An 18,191-nucleotide genomic window follows, 5' to 3' on the forward strand; every position below is an offset into this window, starting at 1 on the left:
CTTGCATTGATAACAGGAGTTTACAAATCGTGGAGTTCAGATTTACAATCAGAACTAAAACCATTACAACCAGGGCAATTATTTATTCTCTGGGATTTCTTCACATTATAGTCATTTCTTTGAAGTCAATAAACACTATGGGCCCAAGTTATCGCCCTTTGTAAAAACGGCGCACCTCCATAAGGTGCATCGACTTTCTGGAATAAAACGGGCGCCAAAAACTTACCTTGTGATTCTGCGAGCTCCTCAGGACATCTTCAGCCTCGGCGTGGCACAGCACAAGGGGTCGGGGGCGGAACCAGGTCCCGGCGCTGAAAGCAGTGCCGGGACCTCTGCACATGCACACTAGAGTGTGCGCGCATGTGCAGTAGCTCCTTGCAGCCCGAATCTGTGTAGGCTACGTGGGAAGGGCCCGAAGAACGCCGCCCCTAGCCCTAGCCGAATGGGCTCCCGGGCATTGAAGATCGGGACTCGGGCTTCCCTCCTGTTCAGCTGCCGCCCCCTTCCTCCCTCCCGTTCATCCTCCCCTCCTCCCTCCCGTTCAGCCTCCCCCTTCCCTCCCGTTCAGCCTCCCCCTTCCCTCCCGTTCAGCCTCCCTCCCGCATTCAGCCTCCCTCCCTCCCTCCTAGCTCCCCCCCCCTCGCGTTCAGCCCTTCCCCTTCCTCCCCCTCCCTCTTCCCTCTTCTGCCCCTCCCTCCCTCCCCCTCCTCTCCCCCTCCCCTCCTCTCCTCTCCCCCTCCCCCTCCCTTCCCCCTCCTATCCCCACTCCCTCGCCCTCCACCCCCTCCTCCCCCCTTCCCCTTCTCTCCCCCCACCCCTCGCTGTCAGAAACACAGAGAGACACTGACAGAGACAGAGAGAGAGAAAGACACTGGGGGTGCCCCGTCCCAAGCACGCTGTTGGAGGGCTCCCGGTGCTGCAACAGGTGAGTAGAAACTTAATTTTTTATTTATTGATTGATTTTTATTATTTTTTTAATTTAATTTTTAATTTTTTTGGATTGATTTATTGATTTATTGATTTATCATTTATTATTGATGATGGCTCTTTATTTATAAAAGTGAAGTATTTAATGTTTGTAAACTTCCCTCCCCCCTCCTCCCCCCCAATCTCTCATTCCCTACGCCTGATTTGTGTAGGCGAGGTTTTTCTGAGCATACAAAAATCTACACTTACTCCATTCTAAGTTAGTTTGGAGTGAGTTTTCGCTGCCTAAACTTGCAAAACAGATATAAGTGGCTGGACATGCCCCCTTTTGAAAAGAATCTGTTCTAAAATGAAACTATTCTAACTCACTAGAATTGGAGCAAATTAAATGCCGAGAATTGCAATTTCTAAGATGCTCCATTCTAAACTTGTTGCTCCAAAAAAATAGGAGCAATCAGGCCGCACTTGAGCCCATTGGGAGCAAAACAGTTTTCACATCTTGTGAGGTGAAGTGGTAATATTTGGATGTTCTCATCCTACGCAAACATTTGCCTGAATGGATCAGCAATCACAGAGGTTAAATTAATCTAGTCCCCAATCTGTCAAGTTCAACCGGACATTAAGTAAATGATCTTCAAGGCAGAACAGATACTATATGAACATAAACGTCCATGGAATGGGGCAAAGTTTAGGATATTTGATTTGATTTGATTTGAGTTTGCAATTCCATGTTAGACAAAAATGTTTGCACTCCTGCTACTGGAACCTGCTACTGGAACTGAAGCTCAAATTGTACGAACTCTCACTGTTGAATGGCAATCCTGTGCATTATAACTGACAGTTGCAGTTTGATGATAAAAGTTGGGCGACTTGTAAAAGCCCAACTCTGCTATGTGCAAACTGTCCTCATTGCAGTCCTGGACACATTGTACTACACCGGTAATAACAAGCCTGGGATGGGATTGCCCCAATCCCATTCTTAAGCTGCCTGACGACTTCAATTCCAAAGGTGAAGATTAAGAAGAATTTCACAGTGGTGACAGCGGATGTGATAAGAGTGAGTCGAGAGGGACTTGCCCGGGGGGAGGTGGGAGCTGAGCGATGAGCTGATGTGTCCGGCCTAGGGTGCAATCCTGTCGGCTGGCGTTCTGACCCTTACCCGAGTGCCCGTGCACCGAGACTGGGGAGGAGAGGTACTTGCCTGAGGGGAGGTGGGAGTCGAGCGTCGAGCTGATGTGTCCGGCCGAGGGAGCGACCCTGCCGTCTGGCGCGCCGACTTTTTTGAAGGATCTCCAGGATCTACTGGACACTAATTGGAAATAAGTGTCCAGTAGAGTCATTAACAGGTCTGTGTAGTAAGTTTTCTGTATGGTTACATTTTTAAACCGATTGAGGCATGTAGCTGTTGTGTTTCTCAGCCTGAGGCAAGTAACTGTTGTGTTTCACAGCCTGAGGCATGTAAGTTTGCCGATCAGTTTCCAGACCGGCACTAAATCCCAATAACTCCAGTTTGACTACCCCCAAACCCCCTCCCACCTCCCACTCAATTCACCAGCATCTGGACATGTGCAGAACAGACGTTATTTTTAACACAAAAAAAATTATCTCCACCCTTAAAAACGGTGGTATTTTAACACTACGCCAAAATTTTAAAAACTTTTGGCGAAACTTAGGCCTTTTTTTTTGGCGTTATTTCAGCATAAAAAATGGCTTATATTTGCAAATAGTGGCAAAAAATGGTTTTATTCTTAAATGTGGAATTTCTAGCCCTGAGCTTTAACAAGTATGTAAAGGTAAGAGATTAGTCAAAATAAACATGGATCCCTTAGAGGCAGAGACAGGAGAAATTATAATGGAGAATAAGGAAATGGCAGAGATGTTAAACAAATATTTTGTCTCTGTCTTCACAGTAGAAGTCACAAAGAACAATTGTGGGTAACCAAGAGTCGAATGAGGAACCTAAAGTAATGAATATTAATAAAGAAAAAGTACTAGAAAAATTAATGGGACTAAAAGCTGATAAATCTCCTGGGCCTGATGCTTACACCCTAGGGTTTTAAAAAAGATGGCTGCATTGGTTTTGATCTTCCAGAATTCCCTAGTTTCTAGAAAGGTCCCCATAGATTGAAAGGTAGCAAATGTAACCCCGCTATTCAAGAAAGAAGGCAGAGAGAAAACAGGAAACTATAGGTCAGTCTGACGTCAGTCATCAGGAAAATGCTAGAATATGTTATTAAGGACATGATGACAGGGCACTTGGAAAATCACAGTATGATTAGGCAGCGTCTACACAATTTTATGAAAGGGAAATCATGTTTGACAAATCTAATTTTTGAGGATGCAACTCGCAGGGTTGATAAAGGGTAACCAGTGGAATGTAGTATATTTGGATTGTCAGGAGGCAATCGATAAAACATAAAATTCCATCTTTACACAGATCCCTTAGAAAGTCATAAAGGAATCATCTCACTAAGTCATAAAGGGATCATCTCACTCAGTGCTGTCAGGAGTAGATGTGCAATTCTTGGCGTCACAAAAAAAAACTCTGGCATTCTGTTGGCCCGTCTAAGACTCATTCTGCGAACTGGGATCACATCTGACTGTCAGCTAGCTCAGCGCAGGAGCTGGATGATGTTTTGCAATCCCATAACTGGAGAGCTGCAGTGGGGCACTTGCAGCACTCCAACGGCATGTAAACAGACCTCAAAATGGCAACAATGGGCAGGCAGCGGGCACACTCTTCCCGCCACCTGTCCATTAGCCACTCAAAGTTAAAATTGATGTTTATGACTTTAAAATGAAGTTCATCCCTGGCCCTTAACTCTGCTTCACTTCAGAATGATGGTCCTGACTATGTACAATACGGGAGATCAGGGAGTATATCTATCCTTATATAAAATTGCTAATAATTATATAACATTTAATTTCCTGCCATTGTTGATAAAGTACATAAGTGCTTGCAAAAATATGCATACAATTTAGGATCATATCTATTAATGCTAATGGTAAACTGATGATATACAGGTATGACAAGGCTCTTTCCTCTACATATTTAGCAGCTTACATAATATTTGTCTATAAAACACCATGTATAATTTTTTTGTACACCAATGAGGTAATGTCCATAAATATTTGATTGGAGCAGCAATAGGAAAAACAAGAATGTTCTTTTAGAATAGAATCCTTTCACAAAATTCTTATGGTAGCCAGCTTGTCTACACTGTTACGCAACTGTCTGGGGGGAAAACTACGACAAACAGAAGTCCAAATCTCAATGCATTATGTGCTACAAACTACTATTTTTTTTAGTTATCCTCTAAAATTTTGAACCAACATCTTGTAGGTTACACAAGAATTGTAATTTATCTTAATAACTAATTATAAGCACAAGACACTGCCTTTTAAAATACTTCAGTTAACATGCTTTTTACTCTTTCAGTTTGGAATTTAAGGGCACAAAAGGTAAGATTTTTCTTGTAATATACCTAAAAGAAATGAGTCTAGAAAATTGTCAAAACTAAAACCCTTCAGAATAATATCAACAGTATACCAAAACTGTGTAAATAAACGAAGTATAATCAAGCAACTCTGCTTTAACATTGCCTCTATTTATTAAGCAAAGGCATGCTATAATTCTTAATTATTTGATTTTTCCCTCATTATAATTAATATAAAAGCAATGAGGTTTGTGTCTTGAAAAATAAATTAACAGCTAATTTCAATGCTAAGCCCTAGTTGTGCACCAAAAGAACAGGAAACTTGGATCTTTTGATAATTTGACAGATTTGATATTTACAAATTCATTCCAGGTAATTTACTCTGAATTTAATTCTATGGACACGGTAGAAAAATGTTTTGAATTGGAATGGTCTGAGTCACAGCCACCTCCTTGGCTGGTGTCAATGTTGTGATTGGCTGAAAGGTCTGCATCTATGGGGCAGAACTACTCCTTTGGTCTTGCTTCGTCATTGAAGGCAGTTCCTTCCATTCAGCAAGAACTGGAGATCCTTAATCACTGAGGGCAAGTGAGTCTGAATTAGACATTGTTGGGATTTTGAATAAAATTGTTACCAGTATAACACTCTTACTATTGGAACTATCCATTCTGTAAATTAAGGCTTTACAACATATTAAAGGTCAATATCTATTTATACTTTGAAAATTACTAACAGAATGTTACTGCAGATAAGGCACATGAAAGAGTCTTTAATCGTAAAAGAGGAAATAATGCATATTAATGCGCACTGTTCAATAAAACTTGGATTTGCAACACATTGGGTAGAACTTTCAACTTTGGCAGGCTAGGTGTACAACAGGTGGCGAATTCACTATCGCTAGTTTTATGCCCCAGCTGAAGTTGAATGTCCTGCCCATTAATCCAGTAAGAAATCTTAATGTATTTTCCTCTACCAGGTTTTTTTGTTGTATAGTAGTATTAACTGTCAGCACAACAAGTAGACTTTTATGGACAATTTCCTGTCATTAAAAAAATTAAGATCAGCAATAAACTCACCTTGGCATTTTCAATACAAGGACAGATCGCCCAAGCTGCACTTGCTTGAATATCTGGATTAGGCTTTTTGAGTAAAGACCATAGCAACCGAACTCCATCTAGAGATTCAATTATCCTGTTGGGAAAAATAAGAATGTTTTTTCCATAAATCTTTATTTTTAGCCATGTACGGGCAGTAATCTGGCAGATATAATAGAACTTATAAATCAAGCAGGTTCTATAATGGGTGGATGATCAGCTCTGTCAGATTCCCACCCAAGTGATGAAGATGAAAATTTACCCCTTGGCATCCATGGTTGCTAAAGACTGAAAGGTTAAGTGGCAGTTCATTTAATGGGCACTTCAATAAAAATAAGAGTTTTTAGTCTATTTTTGGACTGTTCTGGAGATTTTTTTCTTTGTTTTTTTTCCTGCTGGCATTTACATTCCCATTAACATTTGTGACAATAACTCACATTTTTCTTTTGTCCCCCTAGACCTGCATCTGCAGACAGAGATGCACTTTAGTAAATGATTAGTCCACGCAAAGTCTCCTATTCTCGAGAGAAGCTGGGACATAAGACTTGATTGCACCACTAACATATGTGAATGCCTAACAAACAAACTAATATTGGTTGCTTCCTCAGAAGTTATCGTGACCATCTTCAAGAAATATGACAAGTCCAATTGTGGTAATTACTTTGGAGTTTCCCTGCTATCTGACACAGGGAAAATTATCATAAGAATCCTCCTCAATCATCTCCTCCCAGTGGCTTTAGAGCTCCTCCTAGAGGCGCAAGGTGGATTGAAGATTGAGAAGAGTGTTGGTGCGATGACACAATCTTCCTCGCTGCAATGCTTCATTTCATCTTCAACAAGCTCCCTGCTGGAGTGGAGTTAATTTACAGGACAAACGGGAAACTGTTCAATCTTCATCGTCTCCAGTCCAGATACAAGGTTGTTCCAACCTCTGTCATTGAACTACAGTATGCAGACACCGCTTGCGTTTGTGCACACTTGGAGGCTGAACTCCAAACCATTGTTGACATCTTCATAAGAATGAGAGTCTGGGCCTTACATTAAGCATCCGTAAGAGAAAGGTTCTCTACCAACCTGCCCCTGCCGCACAGCACTGCCCCCTGATTATCAAGATCCATGATGAGACCTTGGACAATGTGGACCACTTTGCATACCTCAGGAGCCTACCGACAGCAAGGACAGACATCAATGTGTCAGTGCAGCCTTCGGTCACCTGAGGAAAAGGGTGTTCGAAGACCAGGATCTCAAACCCAGCACCAAGCTTATGGTCTACAGAGCAGTAGTAATACCCGCCCTACTATATTCTTCAAAGACATGGACTACGTACAGTAGAAGTACCACCAACATTGCCTCCGCAAATTCCAGCAAATCCATACCAACATCAGTGTTCCCTCTCAGGCCAACATTCCCAGAATCGAAGCATTGACCATGCTCGAAAAGCTATGATGGACGGGCCATATTGCCCGTATGCCCGATGCTAGACTCCCGAAACAAACACTCTACTCCGAGTTCAGTCACGGCAAGCGAGTCCCAGGTGGGTAGAGAAAATGCTTCAAGGACACCTTTAACGCCCCCTTGAAAAAAATGTAACATCCCCACGACTCTTGGGAATCCCTGACCCAAGATCGCTCAAAGTGGAAGAGAATCATTCGGGAAGGTGCCGAACACTTCGAGTCTCTTCGTCGGGAGCGCACGGAAGCCAAGTACAAACAGCGGAAGGAGCGTGCGACAAACCAAGCACCCCACCCACCTGTCCCTTCAACCACCACCTGCCCCACCTGTGATAGAGACTGTAGAACCCACATTGGTCTCATCAGTCATCTTAGAACTCATTAGTGTGGAAGCAAGTCATCCTTGACTCCGGGGGACTGCTTAAGAAGAAAAAGTATTCAATCACAATATGTCATGCTTTCAGTAGCACTGCATGAGAGGGTGATCAACAGCTAACATAGCCTAATATGGCTGCAATCCTGTTAAGAAGCCACCAACCATGCCTGCAGGTTCGGACACACCTACTCGGCAATAACTGTGAGTACCTCTCATGAAGTCTGACCTGTCTACATAGGTCTGAGTGGACGATGAACTGTGTTATCTGCTACCAGTCTTCTGCAGCAAAAAAGGCTCCATTTCATTGTGTGCATGCTATAATGGTAGCCTATGGGGATGGTGCCACAGAAGTTGTAGTATATGAATAAAGTGTCTGATCAGATACTGTGAGCTCAAAGTAAAATGTGACCGTAGTCATTTATTGCAGGTCTCCAGAGTGCCTCTCCAGCCTGTGAGGCCTCCTTAGGTACAGGTGTTCCCAAGGGATTGTGGGATCCCTTGGGACTCCAGGGGATGAGCCCTCTGGTGGTTAAACAAGGTATTTACAGATTTACATATATAACAACACTCATTTCCGCCCCCCCCCCCCCCCCCCCCCCGCCAAGTCAATAGTGTAACTATTTACAAGGTGAGTCGATCTGGGGCCTTTCTTTTCCTGGTTGATTGTCTCGGTGCAAATGCTGGTTTTGGTGAATCATTTGTTGGGCCCTCGCTGGGCTGCTGTGGCAGCTGGCCTTCCTGGGCTGGATGGTGTGGTGAGTACTGCAGGGCTGCTGCGGGTGATGGGTTCTGCTTCGTGGTCAACTGCTGTGCCGGTTGCCACTGGGGGGTCAAAAAAGGTAGGGTCTAATGTGGGTTGCTCTGGATAGTCTGTAAATCTGAGTTTGGTTTTGTCCAAGTGTTTCCTGTAGATGAGTCCATTTGAAAATTTGACCCGAAATACCCAACTCCCCTCTTTGGCCATGACAGTGCCGGGAAGCCACTTGGGACCTTGTCGATAGTTCAACACAAATACAGGATCATTAATCTCAATTTCACGCGACACATTTGCGCTATGATATGTACTTTGTTGAAGCCGCCTGCTCTCTACCTGTTCGTGTCGATCAGGGTGGACTAATGAGAGCCTTGTCTAAAGTGCCCTTTTCATGAGCAGTTCAGTAGGTGGAATCCCAGTGAGCGAGTGGGGTCTCATGCGGTAACTAAGCAGGACTCGGGATAGGTGAGTCTGCAGTTACCCTCTTCAAGCTCTGCTTGCTTGTTTGCACTGCTCTCTCTGCCTGACCACTGGATGCTGGTTTGAACGGGGCAGATGTGACATGTTTGATCCCATTGCGGGTCATGAACTCTTTGAACTCGGCACTGATGAAACACGGCCTGTCGTCACTCACAAGGACATCAGGCAGGCCGTGCATGGCAAACATGGCCCGCAGGTTTTCAGTGGTGGCAGCGGACGTGCTTGCCGACATTATCGCACATTCAATCCATTTGGAGTACGCATCTACAACCACTAGGAACATTTTTCCCAAGAATGGGCCTGCATAGTCAACATGGACCCGAGACCACGGTTTGGAGGGCCAAGACCATAAACTTAGTGGCACCTCCCTGGGTACATTGCTTAACTGTGAACATGTGTTATTTTTGTGCACGCAGGACTCTAAGTCCGCATCGATACCGGGCCATCACACGTGGGATCTGGCTATCGCTTTCATCATTACAATGCCTGGGTGAAATGAAAGTGTCCCTGTCCTTTTTTGGTACCACTACCCGATTACCCCACAGAAGGCAGTCTGCCTGTAAAGACATTTCAGCTTTCCGCCGCTGGTACGGCTTTATTTCTTCCTGCATTTCTAATGGGACACTGGACCAGCTCCCATGAAGCACATAGTTTTTTTTACTAAGGACAGTAAGGGGTCCTTCTCGTCCAGGTTCCAATCTGTCGGGCGGTAACAGGTGATTGCTCCCTCTTGAATGCTTCCATTACCATAACTAAATCTGTGGGTTCTGCCATTTCCATCCCCGTGGTGGGCAATGGCAGCCTACTGAGAGCAGTTTTCTGTGTCTGGCCTGTGGCACATGGCGCAGTTGGATGTGGACGTGAGTGGCCTTAGAAACATAGAAACATAGAAATTAGGTGCAGGAGCAGGCCATTTGGCCTTTCGTGCCTGCACCGCCATTCAATAAGATCATGGCTAATCATTCAACCTCAGTACCCCTTTCCTGCTTTCTCTCCATACCCCTTGACCCCTTTGGCCGTAAGAGCCATATCTAACTCCCTTTTGAACATATCTAACGAACTAGCCTCAACAACTTTCTGCGTCAGAGAATTCCACAGGTTAACCATTCTCTGAGTGAAGAAGTTTCTCCTCATCTCGGCCCTAAATGGCTTACCCCTTATTCTTAGACTGTGACCCCTGGTTCTGGAACTCCCCAGCAACGGGAACCTTCTTCCTGCCTCTAACCTGTCCAATCCTGTCAGAATTTTATATGTTTCTATGAGATCCCCTCTCATTCATCTAAACTCCAGGGGATACAAGCCCAGTTGATCCAGTCTGTCCTCATATGTCAGTCCTGCCATCCCGGGAATCAATCTGGTGAACCTTCGCTATACTCCCTCAATAGCAAGAACATCCTTCCTCAGATTAGGAGACCAATATTCCAGGTGTGGCCTCATCAAGGCTCTGTACAACTGGAGTAAGACCTCCCTGCTCCTATACTCAAATCCTCTAGCTATGAAGGCCAACATGCCATTTGCCTTCTTCACCGCCTACTGTACCTGCATCCCAAACTTCAATGACTGATGTACCATGACACTCAGGTCTCGTTGCACCTCACCTTTTCCAAATCTGTCACCCTTCTCTGGATGTGGGCCAATGCATTCGTATTTATCCCCTTGCTTTCCGAAAAGAGGGATATCAGTGGCTTGTGGTCAGTTTCCAATTCAAATTTGAGCCCAAACAGATATTGATGCATTTACTTTACCCCATAAACACACGCTAACGCTTCTTTTTCAATCATGCTGGAGGCTCTCTCAGCCTGAGACTGACTTCTGGATGCATAAGCAACCGGTTGCAATTTCCCAGATTCATTAACTTGTTGCAATACACACCCGACACCGTATGACGACGCATCACATGCTAGTACCAAACGCTTACATGGATCATACAACACAAGCAATTTGTTTGAGCGTAACAGTTTTCTAGCTTTTACAAAGGCATTTTCTTGGCTCTTACCCCATACCCATTCGTCTCCTTTATGCAGTAAGGCGTGCAATGGTTCTAACAGTGTGCTGAGACCCGGTAAGAAGTTACCAAAGTAGTTCAGGAATCCTAGGAACGACTGCAGCTCCGTCACGTTCTGTGGCCGCAGTGCGTTCTCGATTGCCTCCATCTTCGAATCAGTGGGCTTGATGCCATCCGTCGCGATTCTTCTCCCCAGGAACTTCACTTCGAGCGCTTTAACCTGAGCCCCACACGATTGAGCCGACTAAAAACCTCCTCCAGGTTCTGCAGATGCTCAATGGTGTCCCCACCTGTAACCAAGATGTCGTCCTGGAAGACCACGGTGCACGGGATTGACTTCAGTAAGCTTTCCATGTTTCTCTGCGGCTGATCGAAACCCAAAAGGGCATCTGTTGTAAATGAAGAGAACTTTGTGCATGTTGATGCAGTTGAGGCCCTTCGATGATTCCTCCAGCTCCTGCGTCATGCAGGCCGAGGTCAAATCCAGCTTCGTGAATGTCTTCCCTCCCGCCAGCATCACAAATAGGTCATCTGCCTTTGGTAGTGGGTATTGATCCTGCAGGGAGAAACAATCGATAGCTACTTTGTAATCACCACAGATTCTGACGGTGCCGTCTCCCTTGAGGACTGGAACAATCGGACTGGCCCACTCGTTGAATTCGATCGGCACAATGATGCCCTCTCATTGCAGCCGGTCCAGCTCGATCTCCACCCTCTCTCTCATAATGTTCGATACTGTTCTCGCCTTGTGATGGATGGGTCACGCCCCTGGAATTAGGTGTAAATGTACTTTTTCTCCTTGGAACTTCCCGATGCCTGGTTCGAACAGCGAAGAGAACTTGTTTAGGACCTGGGCACACGAAGTGTCGTCGACGGGTGAGAGCGCGGGCACGTCGTTCCACTTCTAGTTTATCTTCCCCAGCCATCTCCTGCTGAGCAGCGTGGGGCCATCGTCCAGTACCACCCAGAGTGGTAACTTGTGCACCGCTCCATTGTAGGAAACCTTTACGGTAGCACTGCCGATTACAGGAATCAGTTCCTTTGTATAAGTTCTCAGTTTAGTGCGAATGGGAGTCAGGACTGGCCTTGAGACCTTACTGCACCACAATTTATCGAAAGTCTTTTTGCTCATAATGGACTGGCTCGCGCCCATGTCCAGCTCCATCGACATTGGAAGTTAATTTAATTCAACCTTCAGCATTATCGGGGGACATCTAGTGGTAAATGTGTACACCCAATATGCCTAAGCCTCCTCAATCTGAGGCTCTGGTTCATCGTATCCGCCGTGGATCTGTCCTCCTCTGCAACATGGTGGTTTGCAGGATTAACAGGGTTTGCAGCTCGCCTGCACATATGTTGGAGATGTCCCATTGTTCCACAGCCATTGCAAACGTATCCTTTGAAGCGACATGAATGGAAACAATGACCACCCCTGCAGCACCAACAAGGTATTAATGGCCTAGCATTCATCACCCTTGATGGTGGACTCTGAGACATCTGCGGATGTTCAGCTGCAGGCATGTGAGGCCTGACCTGTTTACGATTCGAAAACAACATTAGTTTGTTCACAGTAATTGTAGCAGCACTCGTGTGCTGAGAGATTTGCTTGGTATTGTCACTGGTGGCGATGAACGCCTGGGTTATCGCTATGGCTTTACTCAAGGTTGGAGTCTCTACTGTCAAGAGTTTGCAAAGTATTACTTCATGGCCAATGCCAAGTACAAAGAAGTCCTTGAACATGTGCTCCAAATGTCTTTCAAATTCACAATGTCCTGCGAGGCATCTTAGCTCGGCGACATAGCTCGCCACTTCCTGACCTTCAGATGTCTTGCACGTGTAGAACCGGTACCTCGCCATCAGAACGCTTTCCTTTAGGTTAAGATGTTCCCGGACAGTGTGCACAAATCATCATATGATTTCTCTGTGGGTTTCGCTGGAGCAAGCAGATTTTTCATGAGGCCATACGTTGGTGCCCTGCAGACGGTGAGAAGAATCGCCCTTTGTTTGGCAGCATTCGCTTCTCTTTCCAGCTCGTTGGCCACGAAGTACTGATCGAGTCGCTCCACGAAGGTTTCCCAATCATCTCCCTATGAAAATTTCTCCAGGATGCCCACTGTTCTCTGCATCGTTGCGGTGGGGTTCGATATCTGTATCTCGTCGCCAGTTGTAGTGTATGAATAAAGTGTCTGACCAGATAATGTGAGCTCAACGTAAAGTGTGACCTTAGTTTTTTATTGCAGGTCTCCAGAGTGCCTCTCTAGCCTGTGAGGTCTCCTTAAGTACAGGTGCTCCCAAGGGATTGTGGGATTCCTTGGGACTCCAGGGGATGAGCCCTCTGGTGGTTAAACAAGGTATTTACAGGTTTACATATATAACAGAAGTGACACAGAACACCGTTATTCTTGCAACCACCTCGCACAGTACCATTCCACTTATCAAACAGGGTCATGTACTGCACTTGCCTTCAGTTTCTTTTCTCTTTATTTTTGCCTGCCAGGTCTTAGTCCCTGTACTTTCAGGCCTGGCAACATTTGTTAATGAGTTCAGATGCTTTTAGAACTTTTCCAAAAGCACTCAGAATTTTTCATCACCTTATTGTGACACCTTCAATTGTGTCCATCTCATTAAATTTCACTTAGATAAAATTATCCATTCCTACCACGAGTACATTCCTTGCACCCGTCCAAGTCTGCACCTGATGAATCAGTAATTTTGTTGACAAGCTACTTCTGAAGAATTGAGAGCTATTAGCACTTTACCATTCAGGCAGATTTGCACCAGTACTTATCCATTTAGAACTGACTTACAGCAATGCACAAAACTCAACCCCTTATATGCTATCTACTGGAACCTGACCAACAGAAAAGATTTAGTACAGAGACAGTGTTAAAATGCTTATTCCTCATCTGTGTATCTTCCTGCTGAGCGCCAGCTGGAAAATTGTATTTGGGTGCTTTTTCTTGATTTACTTCACCACATTGCTTCTGCAATAATTCATTCTGTTGTTTGCTACTGAAATTTTGCAATGGAGGGCTCATGTTGCACAGACCACTAGTCACAGCAATGTTGCTGTCATCAGCTGTCAATCTCCACTGCAACCAGATTCCATTGGGCCTTCCAAAGGCTGTCATTGATTCGGAGGAGGAAGAGGAGCTCATGCAGTGAGAAAAAAGATAGATGCACTGGCACCTCAGGCATCTGGTACTCACTTGAAATTGGACCAGGAGCTATATGTTCTGACCCAAGCATATCTACTTTGCCAAGTCTAAGACGTGCAGCACCTCCTCCAATAATACATCCAGACTGTCTTTATTGAAGAGAGTAGTTCTATCATTTGCTCCAGACTTCATCTTCACAAGAGTATGCCAGAACATACTGTTCTGGCTCAATGAAAATTAAACAGCAGCCCTTTACTGGCAGCCCTTTAAGGGCTTGTGCACTCCTCACTTGCTGCCACAGCATTCCCTGTTTTTAAGGAAACTGCATAGAGAGCATATTTAAATTATTTAAACTAAATGACTTTGCCAAATCCAGTGAGGTTTATAGTCCACTCTGTCAGCACAGTAAAACACACGTCAAGGTTCTGACCACATTTTTCCCAAGAACAGGGACTCAGCGTTCTAGATCTTTAAAGGTATCAAAGGCCAAAAAAAAGCAAATGCGATTCTGTATTTTATGAAAGGGATATTGAAATCAAAAACAAGATGATGAATTTGTTCAAGACATCAGGTAGGTCAGTCTGAGTATTCTGTCCAGTTCTGGGCATCCCATTATAGGAAGAATATCAAAGCACTGGAAAGCATACAGTGGAGATTACCCCACTAGAATGATACAAGGAATGAGAGGCGTTAGTTATATGAGAAACAACAATAACTTGTATTTATATAGCGCCTTTAATGTAGTAAAATATCCAAAAGTGTTTTATGGAAGTGTTATCAGACAAAAATTGACGTGGTTTTAAGAACACAAGAAAATAAGAAATAGGAGCTGGAGTAGGCTATTTGACCCTTTGAGCCTGTTCCGCCATTCAACAAGATCATGACTGATCTTGTACCTCAACTCCACCTTCCCGCACTATCCCCATATCCCTTAATTCCCTTAGTTCCCATTTATTGACCTCTGTCTTGAATATACTCAACTACTGAGCATCCACAGCTCTTTGCGGTAGAGAATTTCAAAGATTCACAACCCTTTGAGTGAAGATATTTCTCCTCGTTTCAGTCCTAAATGGCCAACCCCTTATTCTGAGACTGTGAGCACGTGGCATTTCCTAATTGCCCATTATAATTTCTCCTGTCTCTGCCTCTAATAGGCTCACATTTACTTTCACTAATCTCTTCCTATTTACGTACCTAGAGAAACATTTACAATCTGTTTTTATGTATCTTGCTAATTTACTCATATTCTTTTTTCTCTTTCCTTATCAATTTCTTGGTCCTTCTTTGATGAATTCTAAAATCCTCCCAATCCTCAGCCTTACTACTCTTTTTGGTGACATTATAAACCTTTTCCTTTGCTCTAATACTATCTTTAATTTATCTTGTTAGGCACAGTTGGACTACTTTTCCTATGGGGTTTTTGTGCCTTACAGGAATGTATATTTGTTGTAAATTATGTATTAATTCTTTAAATGTTAGCCATTGCTTGTCTATCATCATACCTTTTAATGTAATTTCCCAATCTACCTTTGCCAACTCACCCCTCAGACCTACGGAGTTTGCTTTGTTTAGATTTAAGACCTTAGTTTCTGACTTAAATAAATCACTTTCCAACTCAATATAAAATTCTATCATATTATGGTCACTCTTCCCTAAAGGCCCCTTTACTACAAGGTTATTAATTAACCCTTTCTCATTCCACAATACTAGATCTAAAATAGCCTGTTCCCTAGTTGGTTCCTCAACATACTAATCGAGAAAACTATCTTGTATACATTCTATGAATTTCTCCGCCACATAATAACTGCAAATTTAGTTTGCCCAGTCAAGATGTAGATTAAAGACCCCATGATTACTGTATTACCCTTGTTACATGCGCCTCTAATTTCCTAATTTATACTCTGCCCTACATTACAACGGCTGTTTGGGGGCCTATAAACAACTCCCACCAATGTTTTCTGCCCCTTGCTGTTTCTTAGCTCCACCCAAACTGATTCTACTTCTTGATTTTCCGAGCCAAGATCCTTTCTCTCGACTGTCTTTATCCCATCCTTTATTGTCAGGACAATCCCTTCTTTTTCATTTTGCCTATCTCTTCTAACAGTTAAATAACCTGGAATATTTAGTTCCCAATCTTGGTCACTTTGCCACCCCGTAATGGCTATTAGATCAAACCTATTAATTTCTATCTGCACAATTAATTAATCTATTTTGTTGTGAATGCTCCCGCATTCAGATATAGTGCCTTTAGCTTTGACTTTTTTTCTATTTTTCCCTGATGTCACCTTAGTCACTGATGCCCTATTATCTTTGTTACTCTCTCTGTCCCTTCCTGCTTATTTTTACCCAAAACTCTGCAATGCTTTAGAGCCTTGATATTTCCCTTGCTGCTTTAAAATTTACTCTTTCCTGAGAAACATAGAAAATAGTAGTAGGTCATTTGGCTCTTCGAGTCTACACCGCCATTCAATATGATCATGGCTGATTCTCTATCTCAACACCGTATTCCCGCTTTTTCCCCATACCCTTTGATGCCTTTTGTTTCTAGAAATCTATCTATCTCCCTCTTAAATATATTCAGTGATTTGGCCTCCACAGCCATCTTTGGTAGAGAATTCCATAGGTTCGCCACCTTCTGAGTGAAAAAATTTCTCCTCATCTTGGTCTTAAATTTCCTACCCCGTATCCTGAGACTAACCCCTTGTTCTAGACTTCCCAACCAGGGGACACATCCTCCCCGCATCCAGTCTATCCAACCCAGTCAGAATTTTATATGTTTCAATGAGATCCCCTCATTCTTCTAAACTCTAGCGAATACAGGCCTAGTCGACCCAATCTCTCCTCATACGACAGTCCTGCCATCCCAGGAATCAGTCTGGTGAACCTTCGTTGCACTCCCTCTATGGCAAGTATATCCTTTCTTAGGTAAGGAGACCAAAACAGCACACAATACTCCAGGTGCAGTCTCACCAAGGCCCTATATAACTATAGTAAGACATCCTTGCTTCTATACTCAAATCTTCTTGCAATAAAGGCCAATATACCATTTGCCTTCCTAACTGCTTGCTGCACCTGCATGTTTGCTTTCAATGACTGGTGTACAAGGACACCCAGGTCCCTCTGCACATCAACACTTCCCAAGCCACCACCATTTAAATAATACTTTGTCCTTATGTTTTTCCTACCAAAGTGGATAACTTCACATTTATCCATGTTATACTGCATCTGCCCACTCACTCAACCTATCTAAATCGCCTTGCAGCATATTGCATCCTCCTCACAATTCACAATCCTACCTAGTTTTATGTTGTCAGCAAACTTGGAAATATTACATTTGGTTCCTTCGTCCAAATCATTTATATATATTGTGAATAACAGGGGCCCAAGCACTGATCCCTGTGATCCCCACTAGTCACTGCCCGCCAACCCGAAAAAGATTCGTTTATTCCTACTCTCTGTTTCCTGTCAGTTAACCAATTTTCAATCCATGCCAATACATTATCCCAATCCTATGTACTTTAATTTTGCACACTAACCTCTTATGTGGGACTTTATCAATGGCATTCTGAAAATCCAAATACACAACATCCACTAGTTCTCCCTTATCTATTCTATCAGTTACATCCTCAAAAAACTCCAGTAGGTTTGTCAAACAGGATTTTCCTTTCATAAATCCATGTTGACTTTGTTTAAACCTGTTGATATTATCTATTACAATATACATTAATGATTTAGATGAAGGAATTGAGTGTAATATCTCCAAGTTTGCAGATGACACTAAGCTGGGTGGCGATGTGAGCTGTGAAGAGGACACTAAGAGGCTGCAGAGTGACTTGAACAGGTTAGGTGAGTGGGCAAATGCATGGCAGATGCAATATAATGTGGATAAATGTGAGGTTATCCACTTTGAGGGCAAAAACACAAAGGCAGAATATTATCTGAATGCCGGCAGATTAGGAAAAGGGGAGCTGCAATGAGATCTGGGTGTCATGGTTAATCAGTCATTGAATGTTGGCATGCAGGTACAGCAGGCGGTGAAGAAGGCAAATGGTATGTTGGCCTTCATAGCTAGGGGATTTGAGTATAGGAGCAGGGAGGTCTTACTGCAGTTGTACAGGTCCTTGGTGAGGCCTCACCTGGAATATAGTGTTCAGTTTTGGTCTCCTTATCTGAGGAAGGACATTCTTGCTATTGAGGGAGTGCAGCGAAGGTTCACCAGACTGATTCCCAGGATGGCAGGACTGACATGTGAGGAGAGACTGGATCGACTGGGCCTTTATTCACTGAAGTTTAGAAGGATGAGAGGGGATCGCATAGAAACATATAAAATTCTGATGGGACTGGACAGGTTAGATGCTGGAAGAATGATCCCGATGTTGGGGAAGTCCAGAACCAGGGGACATAGTCTAAGGAGAAGGGGTAAGCCATTTAGGACTGAGATGAGGAGAAACTTCTTCACTCAGAGAGTTGTTAACCTGTGGAATTCCCTACCGCAGAGAGTTGTTGATG

The 18,191-nt window shown here is 43.8% G+C and overlaps 1 protein-coding gene across 5 annotated transcripts in view; it reads right to left on the reverse strand.

Annotated features, from left to right (window-relative positions):
* odad2 (outer dynein arm docking complex subunit 2) overlaps nt 1-18,191 on the reverse strand; it is a 671,461-nt gene that overhangs the window by 227,221 nt on the left and 426,049 nt on the right. For all 5 annotated transcript variants that reach the window (XM_070881478.1, XM_070881480.1, XM_070881476.1 and 2 more), the window contains one exon: nt 5,441-5,555. In XM_070881478.1, coding sequence (XP_070737579.1) covers nt 5,441-5,555 — 115 coding nt within the window. The remainder of the gene's footprint in view (nt 1-5,440; nt 5,556-18,191) is intronic.

Source organism: Pristiophorus japonicus, chromosome 5, assembly GCF_044704955.1.
Source record: "Pristiophorus japonicus isolate sPriJap1 chromosome 5, sPriJap1.hap1, whole genome shotgun sequence".
NCBI lineage: Eukaryota > Metazoa > Chordata > Chondrichthyes > Pristiophoridae > Pristiophorus > Pristiophorus japonicus.